This window comes from Grammomys surdaster, unplaced genomic scaffold, assembly GCF_004785775.1.
Source record: "Grammomys surdaster isolate TR1022 unplaced genomic scaffold, NIH_TR_1.0 183, whole genome shotgun sequence".
In the NCBI taxonomy this organism is placed as follows: domain Eukaryota; kingdom Metazoa; phylum Chordata; class Mammalia; order Rodentia; family Muridae; genus Grammomys; species Grammomys surdaster.
Window position 1 is genome coordinate 303,734 of NW_021604628.1, and position 15,438 is coordinate 319,171.

The 15,438-nt window shown below is 50.4% G+C and overlaps 1 protein-coding gene across 3 annotated transcripts in view; it reads left to right on the plus strand.

Annotated features, from left to right (window-relative positions):
* The window catches only part of Rab44 (RAB44, member RAS oncogene family), a 34,560-nt gene that overhangs the window by 8,720 nt on the left and 10,402 nt on the right, over positions 1 to 15,438 (plus strand). The window contains exons 3-9 of one of the 3 annotated variants that reach the window (XM_028767884.1): positions 9,478 to 9,586; positions 9,815 to 9,989; positions 11,330 to 11,476; positions 11,950 to 12,040; positions 12,393 to 12,488; positions 13,679 to 13,872; positions 14,853 to 15,333. In XM_028767884.1, the coding sequence (XP_028623717.1) occupies positions 9,478 to 9,586; positions 9,815 to 9,989; positions 11,330 to 11,476; positions 11,950 to 12,040; positions 12,393 to 12,488; positions 13,679 to 13,872; positions 14,853 to 15,333 (1,293 nt within the window). Of the gene's footprint in view, positions 1 to 9,477; positions 9,587 to 9,814; positions 9,990 to 11,329; positions 11,477 to 11,949; positions 12,041 to 12,392; positions 12,489 to 13,678; positions 13,873 to 14,852; positions 15,334 to 15,438 lie in introns of those variants that run through there. The other 2 variants (XM_028767882.1, XM_028767883.1) reach the window with 2 other exon arrangements.

Below are 15,438 nucleotides of genomic sequence, written 5' to 3' on the forward strand. Positions count from 1 at the left end.
TCTTCTTCTTCTTCTTCTTCTTCTTCTTCTTCTTCTTCTTCTTCTTCTTCTTCTCCTCTTCTTCTTCCTCCTCCTCCTCCTTCTTCTTCTTAAGACAGGGTATCTCTATTCAGCCCTGGAAGTCTTGGAACTCACTATACAGACCAGGCTGTCCTTGAACTCACAGAGATCTGTCAGCCTCTGCCTCTCAAGTGCTGAGATTAAAGGCTCATACTACTATGCTTGGCTATTTCTATTATTTTTAATAATGTGACATCAGGCAGTGGTGGCGCACGCCTTTAATCCCAGCGCTCAAGAGGCAGAGGCTGGTGGATCTCTATGAGTTGAAGGCCAGTCTGGGCTATACAATAAAACTCTGTCTCACTCCCACCCCTAAACCCCCAATAATGTGCATGTGTGTGAATACGTGTACAGTGAGACACAGGTACCTCAGAGTCCAGAAGAGGGTCCTGGAGTTACATGCAGCTGTGAGCCACCTGACATGGGTTCTGGGAACCAAACATGGGTTCTCTGAAAGAATAGTACATACTCCTAACTGCTGGGCTTTCTTTCCAGCCCTCGTGAGAGAGATTTTCAAGACAGGTCTCTCTATGTAGCTCAGTCTGGCCTCTAACTCTTGATTCTCCTGCATCAGCCTTCCCAGTCCTGGGGTGACCGGCAGGCTCACCACACCTGACTTGGGGTGTTTGGAGCAGGAACATTGATCTTGGGGAGCAGTCAGAGCACTAGGGACTGAAGCAGACTAATGAGTGTAAACCTCCCGAGGGACCACAGTTGTATGTTCCAATAAGAGACTTTTGCCAGTGGTCCAGACCAACATGGCCGGTGATTTCTCCTCATTTAGTGCAAAAGGGTGTGTGTGTGTGGGGGGGGTCTGCTGCTACTTCTAGGTGTTACTCCATTTTGTCCTTTCCCTATCTAGACTATAGGGACTTGGGGTTGGTAGTAGACTATTACTATAGGCACTCGGGTGTGGCTCAGTTGGTAGAGCACTTGCCTAGCATGCACGAGGCCCCAAGTTCAGGTCTTGCCACTAGATAAAGTAAGCATGGTAGCACACATGATCCCAGCACTCAGGAGCTGGAGGCAGGAGGATCACAAGTTTGAAGTCATCCCTTCTATGCCTGTGCAGGTGGGTGGAGGCGTGCACGCCACAGTGTGTGTATGGAGGTCAGAGGGCAACCTGTGTGAATCGGTTCTCTCCTTCCACCAGGGTCAAGCTCAGGTTGTTGGACTCGGAGGCAAGCACCTTTACCTGGTGAGCCATCTCCCCAGCCAAAGAAAGATCCTATCTAATTTATTACTAATTAACCAGGGATTATAGTGAAATGTCATGAGCAGGGCACAGAGCCCTTGAGCTCGGAGACTTGTAGGCTGTTAGGGCAACGTGGCTGGGTTCAATTTGAAAAGATGGCCAGTGTCCAACAGCCCATGAATCCTAGCCAGACGTTGACTTCATCTTTCCTAGACGAAACTTTCAAGTTAATGAGTGACTTCAGCGTGTCTGGGACTTTTAAAAATAAGATGTGTGTGTATTCGTGCATGGTTGTGTTCATGTGTGTGCATGTGTGTGTGTGTGTTTGTGTGTGTGTTTCTGCCACTGTGCTGTTTAAGCTTCTGGCCAATTCTCCTGTCTTTCTCGCCCATGCCCATCCTGGAGTGTTGGGATTACAAGCGAGTCACCCAAATCTAGCTTTTTACATGGGGTTTGGAGATCAAACTCAGGCTTGCTTTGTAGTATACAAGAGACCCTTTCAGGGGAGCTGCAACATATATGCAACCCCCCCACACACATACACACGCACACACAGACACACACACCACACATGCATATGTAGGCCACATACACACACACACATGCATATGTGTACCACATGTATATATACACACACCCCACACATATGCACATGCACACACACACATACGCACACCATGCATGCATGCATACACACAGAGCTACTAGCTGTATGCAGGGAATCCATGACAGACCAAGGTCCAAATGGTTGAACCAATGAGTTTTTTTTTTTTTTTTTTTTTGGTTTTTCGAGACAGGGTTTCTCTGAGTAGCCCTGGCTGTCCTGGAACTCACTCTGTAGACCAGGCTAGCCTCGAACTCTCGAACTCAGAAATCCGCCTGCCTCTGCCTCCCAAGTGCTGGGATTAAAGGCGTGCGCCACCACCGCCCGGCGAACCAATGAGTTTTTATTGGGGGTTCCTAACAGGAGTAGGGGCGCTGAGTTACAGGAGCTGGATGACCCAGAAGCAGCTGTATCAGCAAAGTGCCCTCCCTGACTCATAAACACTGCAACTCTGGGGCGCTGCACAGTTTACAGGCAGCTCTGTAGTCCAAGAATCTCGTCTCTGCCGCGGGCTGGTCACTGTCTCCTCCCACACAGGTCAGGTTGTTTACTTATTCTGCAAAGCTGGGAAGGCTCCCTCCAGAGTCATACAAGTTCCAGCTTCCCTAGACATGTGACTTATGCCAGAGGAGTCTCCTGACTCCTCTGTCTCCTGGAAGGAATGTTTAGATTCAGAGGCAATTGCTTCACAACATACTGCAAGAACTTTTACCCTACTAAGCTGTCTCCTGACCCGAGACTAGACCTTTTTCATCAACGAGGAGAGCCTGGTTTACATATCGAGTTCCAGGCTAGCCAGGGCTTCATAGTGAAATCCTGTCTTAAAAACCAAAAAGAAAACAGCGACATGTGACCGGTCCACTGCCCTGGTTTGGACAATTCATGGCCATTCTTCACCTCTGGATGGTCATATAGCCAGAATGTGATCTTGCCTTTTTGACTGATTCTCGATTCAGATCATGTTTCTGGTGATTATAATTTCCCCATGTTTCTTGATGTATGAAAGGGATGGTCGGCTTGACCTTGGTTCTTTCTAAAGGTGAAGACAGGGTGTAGGTTAAACACATGAGCCTCTTTGGATTTAACATGTAAAATCATCGCCTAGGCCAAAACTAGTTTCTGTCTAGAAATTTCCATATGGAATTTAGAAATTCAAAATAGCTTGAACTTCTCCACACCCCCCAACCTTACCCCCACCCACCCCCCAGCATTTTTTCTGTGTAGCCCTGGCTGTCTGGGAACTCACTCTATAGACCAGGCTAGCCTTGAACTCATAGAGGTCCACCAGCCTTGGCCTCCTGGGTGCTGGGATTAAAGGCGTGAGACAGCTCAGCTGGGCATGGAGGTTGGGTTTTGAAAGCCTGCATTGGGGATTGCTTCTGTTGGATGACCGACTGGCTGTTTTTGTTCTCTTTCTTTGCCACAGCAGTGAGAACTTGAAATGAAACCTGATACAAAGAAACAGCTTAAGGGAGAAAGGGTTTTGGTTTTATTTTTGGCTCACAATCCCTTGGGTGGGGACAGATTGGAGGCAGGAGGGTGAGGTAGATGGATAGATACAATGTGTCCGCAGTCAGGAAGCAGAGAGACATTGGCGCTCAACTTCTTTTTCATTCAGCCCAGCACTCCCAACACGGGACAGTACTACCCACATTTCAGGTGGGCCTCTCCTCCTGGCTAACCCGACTGGGAAGTCCCTCACAGAAATACCCAGAGTGATTCTCAACCTAGTCACATGTTTAACGATTAGCCGTTCGGCTTTCCTGAGACTGAAAGGGCACCTGGAATGTGGGACCTTGAGTGTGTCCCTAATTCTGAGACAGCTTGTCAACCTTCATCCAACCTCAGGCTACAAACCCAGCTCCAGCAGGTGGACATTCTCCAGGAGTTGACCAGTTTTTCTGCCTGGAAATGGCCTTCCTTATTCCCCAACTCTAGGCCTCCTGAGAGGGTTTCACAGCGTTAGTTCCAAGGCTATCCCTGAAAGCCAGCTTGTCATAGTTGATTACATATTATTATATAAAAATGATACCCCAGTTAGGTTCTGGGTTATATGATTGATTTATCCAGTTCTATCCTGGTAAAATAGGAAGGCAGACTCCTTTGAACCTGTGCAAAACACACACACACACACACACACACCAAAAAACAAAAGCAAAAACCTAGAATGTTCTGGATTGTAAGGTGATAGTGTAAACATATTACTTTAAGAACCTCCTATGAAGGGCAGTGAGATTCAAATGTCACTTCACTTCAGTCTCCCAAAGACTGAAGGCGCACCTGAAATGTACAGTTTGAGCCTAAAACAGGAAGTCCTAGCCAGACAGCCTGCTTAGAACAAGGTCTTATCAGGAGAAACTTAGCCTAGGATTACAAAGACCTGGGTAACAGAGGCAGGGGGATCTCAAGTTCAAAAACAGGATGTGCTACATAGCCAGTCTGGGCTGTAATGAAATAGAGAAATCCTGTGTCCAAAAATCAATCGGGGAGGGTTTGGGGACGTTAGAAGAATGCTTGTGCCGGGCAGTGATGGCGCACGTCTTTAATCCCAGTGCTTGGGAGGCAGAGGCAGGCGGATTTCTGAGTTCGAGGCCAGCCTGGTCTACAGAGTGAGTTCCAGGACAGCCAGGGCTACACAGAGAAACCCTGTCTCAAAAGCCCCCCCCCCCAAAAAAAAAGAAAGAAAGAAAAAAAAAAGAATGCTTGTTACACAGAGAGTTCAAGACCAGCCTGGGCTAAATAAGACCTTGTCTCAAAAACAACACCAAACCCCAACCCTACTGGAGAGATCAGTGATGTCCCCAGCACACAGGCACAGCTCCACAGCCTAGAGTTTTCCTATCGGCACCGCATGGTCCCTTCTTGTTCTACCCGATGTCCTGGAAGCCCCCAGTCCACCAATGTGAAGGTCACCCAAGGCCAGCTTGGAAGCCACACCCACATGAAGAGCCTGGAACAGTCCTTTTTCTCCAGGCTTGGCCTTGGCTTTCATGGTTTGAAGACACAAGCTGGGTCCTGCAGCTAATAGCAGGGCCTCCAGGCCAAGGAGGGGAAGCAGGGTCTGTGAGCACCAGGAAGCCTGTGTGAGTTTCTCACCTTAGTGGATCCTTCTACAGGGTAACAGTAGGCTTGCAAGGTAGATCCCTTGGAGACAAGAAGAGGGTGTGGATGGTAAAATTTTCCAGAACACTCTAGAACCTTGTCACAAGGCAGGGGAGATGCCCCGTAACAGCCCGGTTCCTGTGACCTCATAGTCTGGGGAAGACAGAATCTCTTGATATGATGGTTGTACCTATGGTGTGTTCTCTTTTTTGTTTTTTAGTTTTGTTTGGGGATGCAGGCTCATGTAGCCCAGGCTAGCCTCTATCTCACTGTGTAGCTGAGGCTGCCCTGGAGTTCTGGTCTTCCTGCCTCTGCGAATGGAATACTCGAATTACAGGCATCACCATGCAGCTTATGGGGTGCTGGGGACTGAACCCAGAACTTTGTGCAAATGTCTATCCCCTGCATAGCACCCACAGCGTAACTTCTTAACAATTGTTATTGCTGATATTATTATTATCATTATTGTGTGTGTAGGATGTATATGTGTGAGCGATGACACACACACACACACACACACACACACGTCAAGATGCACTGGTGGAGGTCAGAGGTCAATTTTTAGGAGTTGGTCTTCTCTTTCTACTGTCAGTTCTGGGCACGGAACTCAGGGTACGAGGCTTGCCTGGCAAGCGCTATAACTGGTTGAGCAATCTTACCAGCCTTTCTTTTTTTGATTTTTCCCCCCCTTTTAGATAGGTGGCATCTTGCTGTATAGCTGAGGGTACACTCGAATTCACAGCAATCCTCCTGCCTCAGCTTCCCAAATGGTGAGATTACAGGCGTGTACCAGAGTACTCTGCTAAAGATAAAAATGAGAGAGAGAAAGAGAGAGAGAGAGAGAATAGGAACACGATGTATATGCAAATAATCAGAGGAGAAGGTAATATGGGTGTAAGAGCATTCAGCTCTTTCCTAAGGGAGGTGCCTCTGCTTCTTTTGTTTTTAAAGATTAGAACGTGGTGGGAAGGACTGGGGAACAGCTCAGTAGTTAAGAGCGTGTATCACTCACTGAGAGGACTCAGTTTGATCCCCAATGCCAGTGTCAGGTGGCTCACAACCTCCCCTTGCTGCAGCTCCAGGGGTCTGATGGCTCTGGCCTCTGAGGGCTCAGTGTATACAGGACTTTGCTACACAAACCTGGTGACCTGAGTTTGAACCCAGATCATACATAAAAGTGGAGGAAGAGTTGGGGAGTAGTCCATGCCTGTCCTCCTAAGGTCACTGTTGCTGGGATATAACACCAGGTCCATCAAGCAACCTGGGGGAAAATGGGTTTGTCTGGGTTACACTTCCACATCACTGTTCATCACTGAAGGAAGTCAGGACAGGAACTCAAACATGGTAGGCACTTGGAGGCAGGAGCCGATGCAGAAGGAATGGAGGGACGCTGCTTACTGGCTTGCTCCTCATGGCTTGCTCAGCCTGCTTTCTTACAGAACCCAGGACCACCAGCCTAGGGATGGCACCACCCATAGTGGGCAGGCCCTCCCCCATCAATCATTAATTAAGAAAATGCCCCACAGGCTTGCCTGAGGCCTGATCTTATGGAGGCATTTTCTCAATCAAAGTTCCTTCTTTCAAATTTGTGTGACAAGTTGACATAAAACAGCACACCTGTAATGCCAGCACTTGGAAGACGGAGGTGGGAGGCTCAGAAATTCAGGGTCATCCTTGGCTACATGGTGACTCTGAGGCCAGCCTAGGCTACAAGAGAGCCCATCTTGAAAAACCAAACCTGCCGGGTGGTGGTGGCGGTGCACGCCTTTAATCCCAGCACTTGGGAGGCAGAGGCAGGCAGATTTCTGAGTTTGAGGCCAGCCTGGTCTACAGAGTGAGTTCCAGGACAGCCAGGGCTACACAGAGAAACCCTGTCTCAAAAAAAACCAAACCAAACCAAACAAACAAACAAAAAAAAACCAAACCCAACAGCAACAAAGCCCCTAAGCTCTGCCACACTTAGCTTCTCCAGAGCCAAGCAGCCCTGGGGCTCAGAAGTCCAAGGTACATCAGCCTTTAGACTTGACACTCTGGGTGAGAGAGTGCGCAGGGCCCTGCACCTTCTGAGGATCATAAGGGGATGATTGCTCAGAAAGGTAAAATCATGACCTATAGGCACATACAAAGCAGACTCGTGTTAAAGTGGATGCCTTTTCTTTTTCATGCTAGGTGAGCGCTCTATCGTGAAGCCACAGAGCCCGAGCCCTCAGAGATTTTATTTAACATGTTAATTAGCGTTATGAATGGTTCAAAGAGCACTTTAAAAAGTTGGGCAACTTAACAAAGACAGATTAGAACCAGATTGCAGAGTTAGGAGGGGTTTTTTTTCCTCCTTTTTTTTTTTTTTTTTTTTTTATAGCTAGTGAAAGTCTACCAGGCCATAAATCCTGGAGTTATCTGTTTCATCAGACAGAAATTATCTCCGATGTTCCTGAATAGACTCTGCAAGTTATGTGACTCTGCCTTAATCAGTTCTGTGAGGTGCATTAGCTGCACGCTCTGGGGGCTAACTCATGCTTCTTAAAGTTTCTCCGCTTGGCCCTTTTTCACCGGAGAAACATTTTACAATATCTGGGGATATAGGTCCATAAAATAGGCGTGTGCATCAAACATTTACAGAGATACATTTGGAGTCCCAGCCCCAGGGGAGGCAGGGATATGCAGGTCCTCAGGGCTTGGCAGCCAGCGTAGAGTACTTGGAGAACTCCAGAACAGTCAGAGACTTTCAAAAGACACAGGCCAGTGAGGGCTGGAGCCTGCAGAGGCCAGAATACAGAGTTAGATCTCCCGGCATGAGAGTTACAGGCAGCTTACAGCTGGGAACCAAATTCAGGTTTTCTTTTTTCTTTCTTTCTTTTTTTTTTTTTTTTTAGTTTTTTGAGACAGGGTTTCTCTGTGTAGCCCTGGCTGTCCTGGAACTCACTCTGTAGACCAGGGTAGCCTTGAACTCGGAAATCTGCCTGCCTCTGCCTCCCAAGTGCTGGGACTAAAGGCTTGGGCCACCACTGCCCGGGGAAATTCAGATTTTCTAAAAGAACAATTCAGACTCTTACCCACTAAGACATCTCTCCTGCGCACGGCAGCATATCTATCTATCTATCTATCTATCTATCTATCTATCTATCTATCTATCTATCTGAGACAGGATTTCTCAGTGTAGCTCTGGCTCTCCTGGAACTTACTCTGTAGACCAGGCTGGTTTCAAACTCAAGAGCTCCATTTGCCTCTGCCTCTCTGCCTCTCTGCCTCTCTGCCTCTCTGCCTCTCTGCCTCTCTGCCTCTCTGTCTCTCTCTCTGCCTCTCTCCCTCTCTCTCTCTCTCTCTCTCTGCCTTTCTGCCTCTCTCTCTGCCTCTCTGCCTCTCTGCCTCTCTCTCTCTCTGCCTCTCTGCCTCTCTCTCTGCCTCTCTGCCTCTGCCTCGAGTGCTGAGATTAAAGGCGTGGGCCATCTCTGCTTAACTTCACAGTAGCAATTGTTAAAATGAAACATTCTAACAGAAAACAATCCAGACACACAGATGGGTTAAATGGAGAGCACTACTAGGAAAATCCGGAATGTCTTTAGTTAAAACATAGTTATAGCTTTCTCCTTTCTTTCTTTCTTCCTTCATTTCTTTCTTTCTTTTGGGGGCAGCTAGTAGTTGTTGAAACAGTGTCTCTCTGTGTAGCATAAGCTGTCCAGGAACTCATTATGTAGACCAGGCTGGCCTCAACCACATAGAGATTCACTAGCCTCTGCCTTCAGAGTGCTGGGCTCAAAGGTGTGGGCTATCTCACTCTGCTCATCATGGTTTTTCCAATGGCAGAAAACTTCAACTTAGGTGGCCTCAACTCTGAGCATTTTGGGAGGTGTTCACTGCCGTCAAGTGACATGATCACACCCATTGTGTGTCCAGAACTGTGGCCTTAGTGATGTTACATGGTGCAGCACAGCAAGCCCCTCCGGGAAACATCTAGGACTCTGAATGTGCGATTTCAAATGACCGTGGTCTTTCTGATACCCCCTCGTTCAGTTACGCAACCCAAGAGCAACAGTTAGAAAAGCTTGCACGTCATTGTCCCTGGATCACACTGGAAGGATCCAGGATCTTCCTGTCCACTGTGGTGTATTATTACAAGTGTCAGATGGCTAGCTGGCATGATGCTACACATCTGATCCCAGCACTCTGGAAGCAGAAGCAGGGGGATCTCCGTGAGTTCGAGAACAGCTTGGTCTGTATAGTTAGTTTCAGCAAACAGACAACTAAACCTCAGATGGCATTTGAAGCCATCCTACTAAAGGCTAGAGGAACAACATAAGTCCATATTTGGTGACTTGGAGCCTGCTGAGGAGCCTGCTGAAGGACGCCTAATGTGGTGTGGGCAACTGCAGGCCGGGCTCCAGGTCAGGCAGGCCCTGAGCAAGTGACCCTGCTCCTGAGACAAAGGAAAGCAGGGTGGCTGAAGACAGACGCGTCCTGTCTCTCGCCCAGCCCACAGTCCTTCCTGTAGGAACAACTCACTATGCTTTCCTTTCAGGAGGCCAGGTTCAGCTTCCTGGGTGGCGAGGACCCGCAGATGATATTCGACTGGGTGGATGTCCAGAGTAGGGGCCGCCTGTCGCTGGAAGAATTCAGCCTTGGACTCAGTATGTCTGTCCTGGGAGGGTCCTGGGGGGTTCTAGCACACTATTGGACTCAAAGAATCTCTAGACATCTCTGGGCCTCAGGTGATGTGTGAAACGGGCACTCCCAACTTAGGAGACTGCTAAGGCTGATCTGAGGCATACAGGACTCTGTCCCTGTTTAAATGTAGGGGGTGAGGCTTAAGGGAAGTCAGAGGCTCGTTTTCCCTCGGTTACCTTCTGTCTCTCCAGAAAACATCTTTGGCTCCAGCCCCGGTACCCACAGACTCCGCACAAAGCGGTCATTGCCCTCTCAACGGGTATCTGTGACCTCCAGCTTCCCTGTCCTCGAGGAGGCCAATGCTGAGGAGAAGGAGGCCTTCCTGGCCCTTGTAGGGCAGATGGAGACCGGCCACTCCTTTTCTGAGTAAGGCCCTGGTGGGGGTGAGGGCTTAGGGTAGGACTGGGTGCAGACACACCTCAGCTTGGCCACTTGATAGTGTTTGACCTCTGACCTCTGTTCCTGGCTACAGCATATCCTTTAAAGCTGCAGAGAGATTGAAGACATGTACAAAGACTGCCTGGAGGGTCCCCTCACCCCACACTCCCTATAAAGATCAACCAGTTGAAGTATCACCTCTGAGGGGGACCTGGAGACTCCCTAAGGGTCCCTCAGTAGTGTGACTTCAGACATGGTGGTGTCCTGGGCTGGGTGGTTTTGAGCTAGGAGATTAATTCCTGCCGCGTGCCTTGGGCATAGGCTCTGGGTGTATGGGAGTTCTGTGTGTTGAGAAGAGGGGAGAGGGGACCCTTCCTGAGGCTGGCTAGTGCCAGCCAGGGACTTGCCCTCACCCACACTCTCCTGCTTGCCCCTCCACCCACAGGCCTCCGAAGGATGAGATTGCTCTCATCTGGCTCCAGGGTGGGGCTGCTGCTGTGGGCCAGGCTGGGAGGGACCTGGGGTGTAGGCTGGCAGAACAGGTGGAGCAGGGAGCCATTTACCCACTTGGCAGCTTGGCCCCGCTCCCTCGCCCTCTGGGCCTCTGTCTTCATGACTTAATTAAGTCCATGTGAAAGTAGCATGCACTGGGTGCCAACCGTGGGCAGGGCCCCGGGCTGGCACTTACGCTGAGTGTTTCTCTCCTTCTCCCTAAACAATCTTGCTTGACAAGTATTGGCTTTTGCATTTTCCCAGTGAGTCCAGGGAGGGTAAAGGCTTGCTAGAAACCACACAACTCCAGAATGGGAGGAGAGCGGGGGCGGGGGTGGGGGGGAAGTGGGCAGACGGAAGCCTCGAGCTGTCAGACTCCCAAGTCACCCCTTTACCCCCACACCCTCATTAGCCACTGACTTACAGGGAAACATGTCGTATGAGGGGGGGAGGCGGGTTCAAGAAGGGCAGCTCACATATAGAAATGTCCCAGAAAGAGGGGACACTTGAGCTAAGCTTTGAAGTATCGTTAGAAGAATTTTGTGACTCAGGTCTCCAAGTGTCTGGGTGTGTTGGTGTTAAAACGGAAGACTATGGCTAGGGATATGGCTTAGCTTGCGGAGTACCAGCATACACAAATCTCTCTGTGGGATCCGTCCACAGAACCACCATAAAATGGGATATAGTAATCCTAGCCTTTGGGAGGAGACGAAAGCAGAAGAATCAAGGCTATCCTTTGCTACACAGCAGGTGTGAAGTTAGCCTGGGCTACACACAGGAACCCTCTTGCTTCCTAGCCCTCTTGTGTCTAATCTCTGGAGGTTCCCCTGCTCCAGGCAGGCTGAGATCTGGAAGCTGTGGAGAGAGTTGCGGCAGGAGGAGCCCCAGTTGGCAGGAAACTTGGAGGGCTTCCTGGCCAAGATGAGCAGCCGCCTGCAGGAGGCTCGGGCTGACCGGGAGGCACTGGCATGGACCCTGAGAAAGTGAGCGGGGACATAGCAGGTGTTCTTTGCCTGCTGTGGAATCCTAGGTCCTGTACAAAGGGTGCCTGGATGGTCCCCTTGCTCAATACTACCTAGAAAGATCAACCGGTTTGAGCATCACCTCTCAGGGGGACCTGGAGAAGCCCTTCTGAAGTGACAGGGAGCTGGGAAGCAGAGAGAAGTTTGAAGAGGAAGAAACTCCGGGGGGGGAGGGGGTGTCTGTTTTGTGACCCTGTAACTGTCAGAGTCACAGCCCTGTCACTGGAGCTTGAGTCATGGAGTCCAAGATGGTGACTGAGGCTTGGGGTAATGGGGACCATAGATAGGGCCAGGGGTGGGAGTGGGGATTTCATAGACCCCAGGTGACAGGACAGGGGTCTGAGGTGGCCGAGGGCAAGAGAGGCAGGAGGGCTCCAGGCATCAAGTTCCAGAGAACCCAGCAGCTTTCTGGTGCTCACCTCCTGTCCCTGTAGGCGAGACTCTGACCATCTCCACAAGGTGAGACAGCTCTACGAGGAGACAGAGGAGCAGATCTGCAGGGAGAAGCAGCAGCTGCAGGCCCAGGTGAAGCCAGTGATGAATGCTTCTCCAGGCTAAGTAGTGGCTTAGTCGTAGGAAGGGCATCAGAAAGTGATGCGAGCCTCCTCTCCTGTAGCTTATGCTCCCAGAGAGATGGGGTGGACCTGCCGGGCATGTGTTCTCTACAAGATATCAATATTCCCCAGGACTGACTTCCGTGTCTTAGCTTCAGTGTCCTTGTGAGAGTCTAGGCCCAAGTAGGGGAATCCCCAAAGTCCTCTTTGTGGGTACCTTCCAGGCCCCTGAACCCCAAGCCAGGGTGGAGGTAAGATACGTTGGACCTCAGCTAAGCTGGCTCTGGAGACTGCAGGGCAGGGCTGACCAGTTTTCTCTGCAGAGTGACTCCCGGGACATGGCCCTCAGTGCCCACATGCAAGAGGCTCTAGAGGCCAAGGAACAAGAGGTTCAGCGGCTTGCAGAGGGCCAGAGAGAGGTGAGTACAGGCCTTCTGAAGAACTCAGACCCCAGAACCTTTTTCACTGTTCCCAGATGGACAGGTCCCCTGAAGCCACAGGCAGCCAAGAACTCCCAGGGCTGCTGGCTACTAGATCGGGACTCTCTTCCCAGTGCCCTGGTAACACTGCCATGGGTCAGATGAGGTCCCATAAAGGGCCAGGCAGACCCAGGGAAATGAGTGGGGAGCTTACACTACCCTCAGGTTTTCAGTGGCCATGAAAAGAAGGTGTCTGGTGCATGCCTTTAATCCCAGCACTTGGGAGGCAGAGGCAGGCGGATTTCTGAGTTCGAGGCCAGCCTGGTCTACAGAGTGAGTTCCAGGACAGCCAGGGCTACACAGAGAAACCCTGTCTCAAACAAACAAACAAACAAACAAACAAACAAAACAAAAAACAAAAAAAAAAAGAAAAGAAAAGAAAGAAAGAAAAGAAGGTGTCTACCTCCGTGTCATTTCCCAGGCCTCATGTGTCAAGTGAGGTTGTGTATGGGGACACAAAAGGCAAAAGTTTGGACAGGCTGGGTATGTGACATGTGCTGTAACTCCTTCTCTTGGAGTGGAGGTAGGAGAATCAGGAGTTCAAGGCTAGCCTGGGCCGTGTGAGACCCAGAAGGGGGCAAGATGGGGAGAAAGAAAGGAAAGTTCTAGACAACAGGCTTCCTTGTCATCTGAGAAACCTTGGGCAGGTTCTTAACATATCAGAGCCTGCTGGGGGGTGGGGAGGCTGAGGACCCATGGCTGCTTTAGAGGCTCTCTGCTCTGTGGGGTCTGGCTGTCGGAACCTTCTGAATTATCTTTGGGTCAGAAGCCCCTGCAGTCCAGATGGAGTCAGGAAGGGCAGCTGATGCAGGGCTTGGCCCTGGGTGGGTGTGGCCCTGGGTGGGTGTGGCCCTGGGTGGGTGTGGCCCTGGGTAGGTGTGGCCCTGGGTAGGTGTGCCTGAGGAGCTCTTGTCCCCTGATCATGGTATCCTTCCCATATATCACAGGTCTCACTGTGGGGGCGTTTAAGGCAGCTAATTAGATGCCTGAAGGGTGACCTCCCCTCCAATCGTACCATTTAAGCTGGGTCTCCAGGACCTGGGCAGTGGGAGCAGGGGACAGGGCATCCTTGTCTCACCAAAGTCTTAGAGGATTTTGGCCAATCCTCTCCTCTCTTCCACCCTCCACAGCTGGAGGCTCAGATCCTCCATCTCAGCAGCACACAGCAGGAGGCCAGCTGGGAGAACCTGCAGCTCCGGGAGGCTGAGCGTGACCTGGCTGGGCAGCTAGAAGAGGTGCGGGGACAGCTGCAGGTGACAAGAGGACACTTGGATACTGCCAGGACCAGGGGCCGAGTATCCTGGCAGATAGAAGAAGAGCCAAGGCAAGTGACCTCCCTCTCTGGACGAGGGTGGAAAGCACTGACTCCTAGGAGCCAGGAAAGGGTGTTCTCCATGGAGCTGGTTAGATCTCTGTGTGCGGATATGCACACACACACAGACACAGACACACACACACACAGACACACACACAGACACACACAGACACACACAGACACAGACACACACAGACACACACACACATACATAGACACAAGCACACACAGACACAGACACGCACAGACACACAGACACATACAAACACAGACACACACAGACACACAGACACATACAAACACAGACACACACAGACACATAGACACATACAAACACAGACACACACAGACACAGTCACACACAGACACACACAGATACAGACCACACAGACATACACAGACATATATACATACATATTCACAAACATACAGACAGACACATAGGCAGACACATAGGCAGACAGACACAGACACACACACAGACACATACACACACATACATACACATAATATCTCTCACACACAGACATGCATACAGATGTAGACACACACACACACATATAGACAGACACACATAGATGCATATACACACATACAGACAGACATAGACACATATACATACATACATACAGACAGAAACAAACACAAACACATATCTCATACATGCAGGGGTACATACAGTCACAGACATATACAGACACATACATAGACAGTCAGACAGACACACAGGCACATACACACACAGCTCCTAATCAGTCAGGCACTTGTTCTGTTTGAAACAGCTCAGAGGTAAGAAGGCTTGCTTGGTCAGGGCAGGCTTCCAGGAGGAGGTGAGGCTTCATATGGATTTTGAGGTACAGAGTGGGACAGGAGCATTTTTCAGCCATCCTTGGAGAAAAGCTAGCCACAGGAGGGGTTATGTTACCAGGATTTGGGGGATGCCACTAACTGGTACTCTCCCGACCTTCACTTTTCCCCTTTCTTCCCAGTGTCCCCAGGGCAAATAAGGAAGCCCCAGACCCTCAGGCTGTCCCCACAGAGGAGGCCCCACTGCCTGAGCTGTTTGGGGAGAATGATGACTGGAACCAGCTCCTCAGCAGCTTTGAAGACCGTTCCCACAGCACCCTGCGGCTTTGCTGGAGCCCACCCTCAACCCCAAGTAGCACCTCCGCTCCCCAGACCCCACGCGTTGTTAGACAGATCTCCATTTCCAAGGTGTCTGCTCTACAGTTTTCTCAGGAACCGGTCTCAGATGGAGACCCAGAGGCGTCCCCTGGTGGTGGCAGAGAAAGAAAAGGGGTGGAGGACCCCAAGGGGCAGGATGGACAGGATATCAGTTCTAAGCAGCCTGTGGACTCCCCTGACTTAGATACCAGACCCAAGGGTCCCTTCCTCTGGGGTTTGCCAAGAGCTCTGCCTGAGGAGTCTGGGAATGTTGAGGCAGCTTTTAGAGTTCTGTTTGCTTCTGAGGCTGAGCCTCCTCCTCAGGGGCTCTCTTCTCCTCCTCGGTCCCCAACTGAGTCCAGAAAACAGACCCAGACTCCAGATCTGGGTGACAGGAGCCTTTGGTCCCCA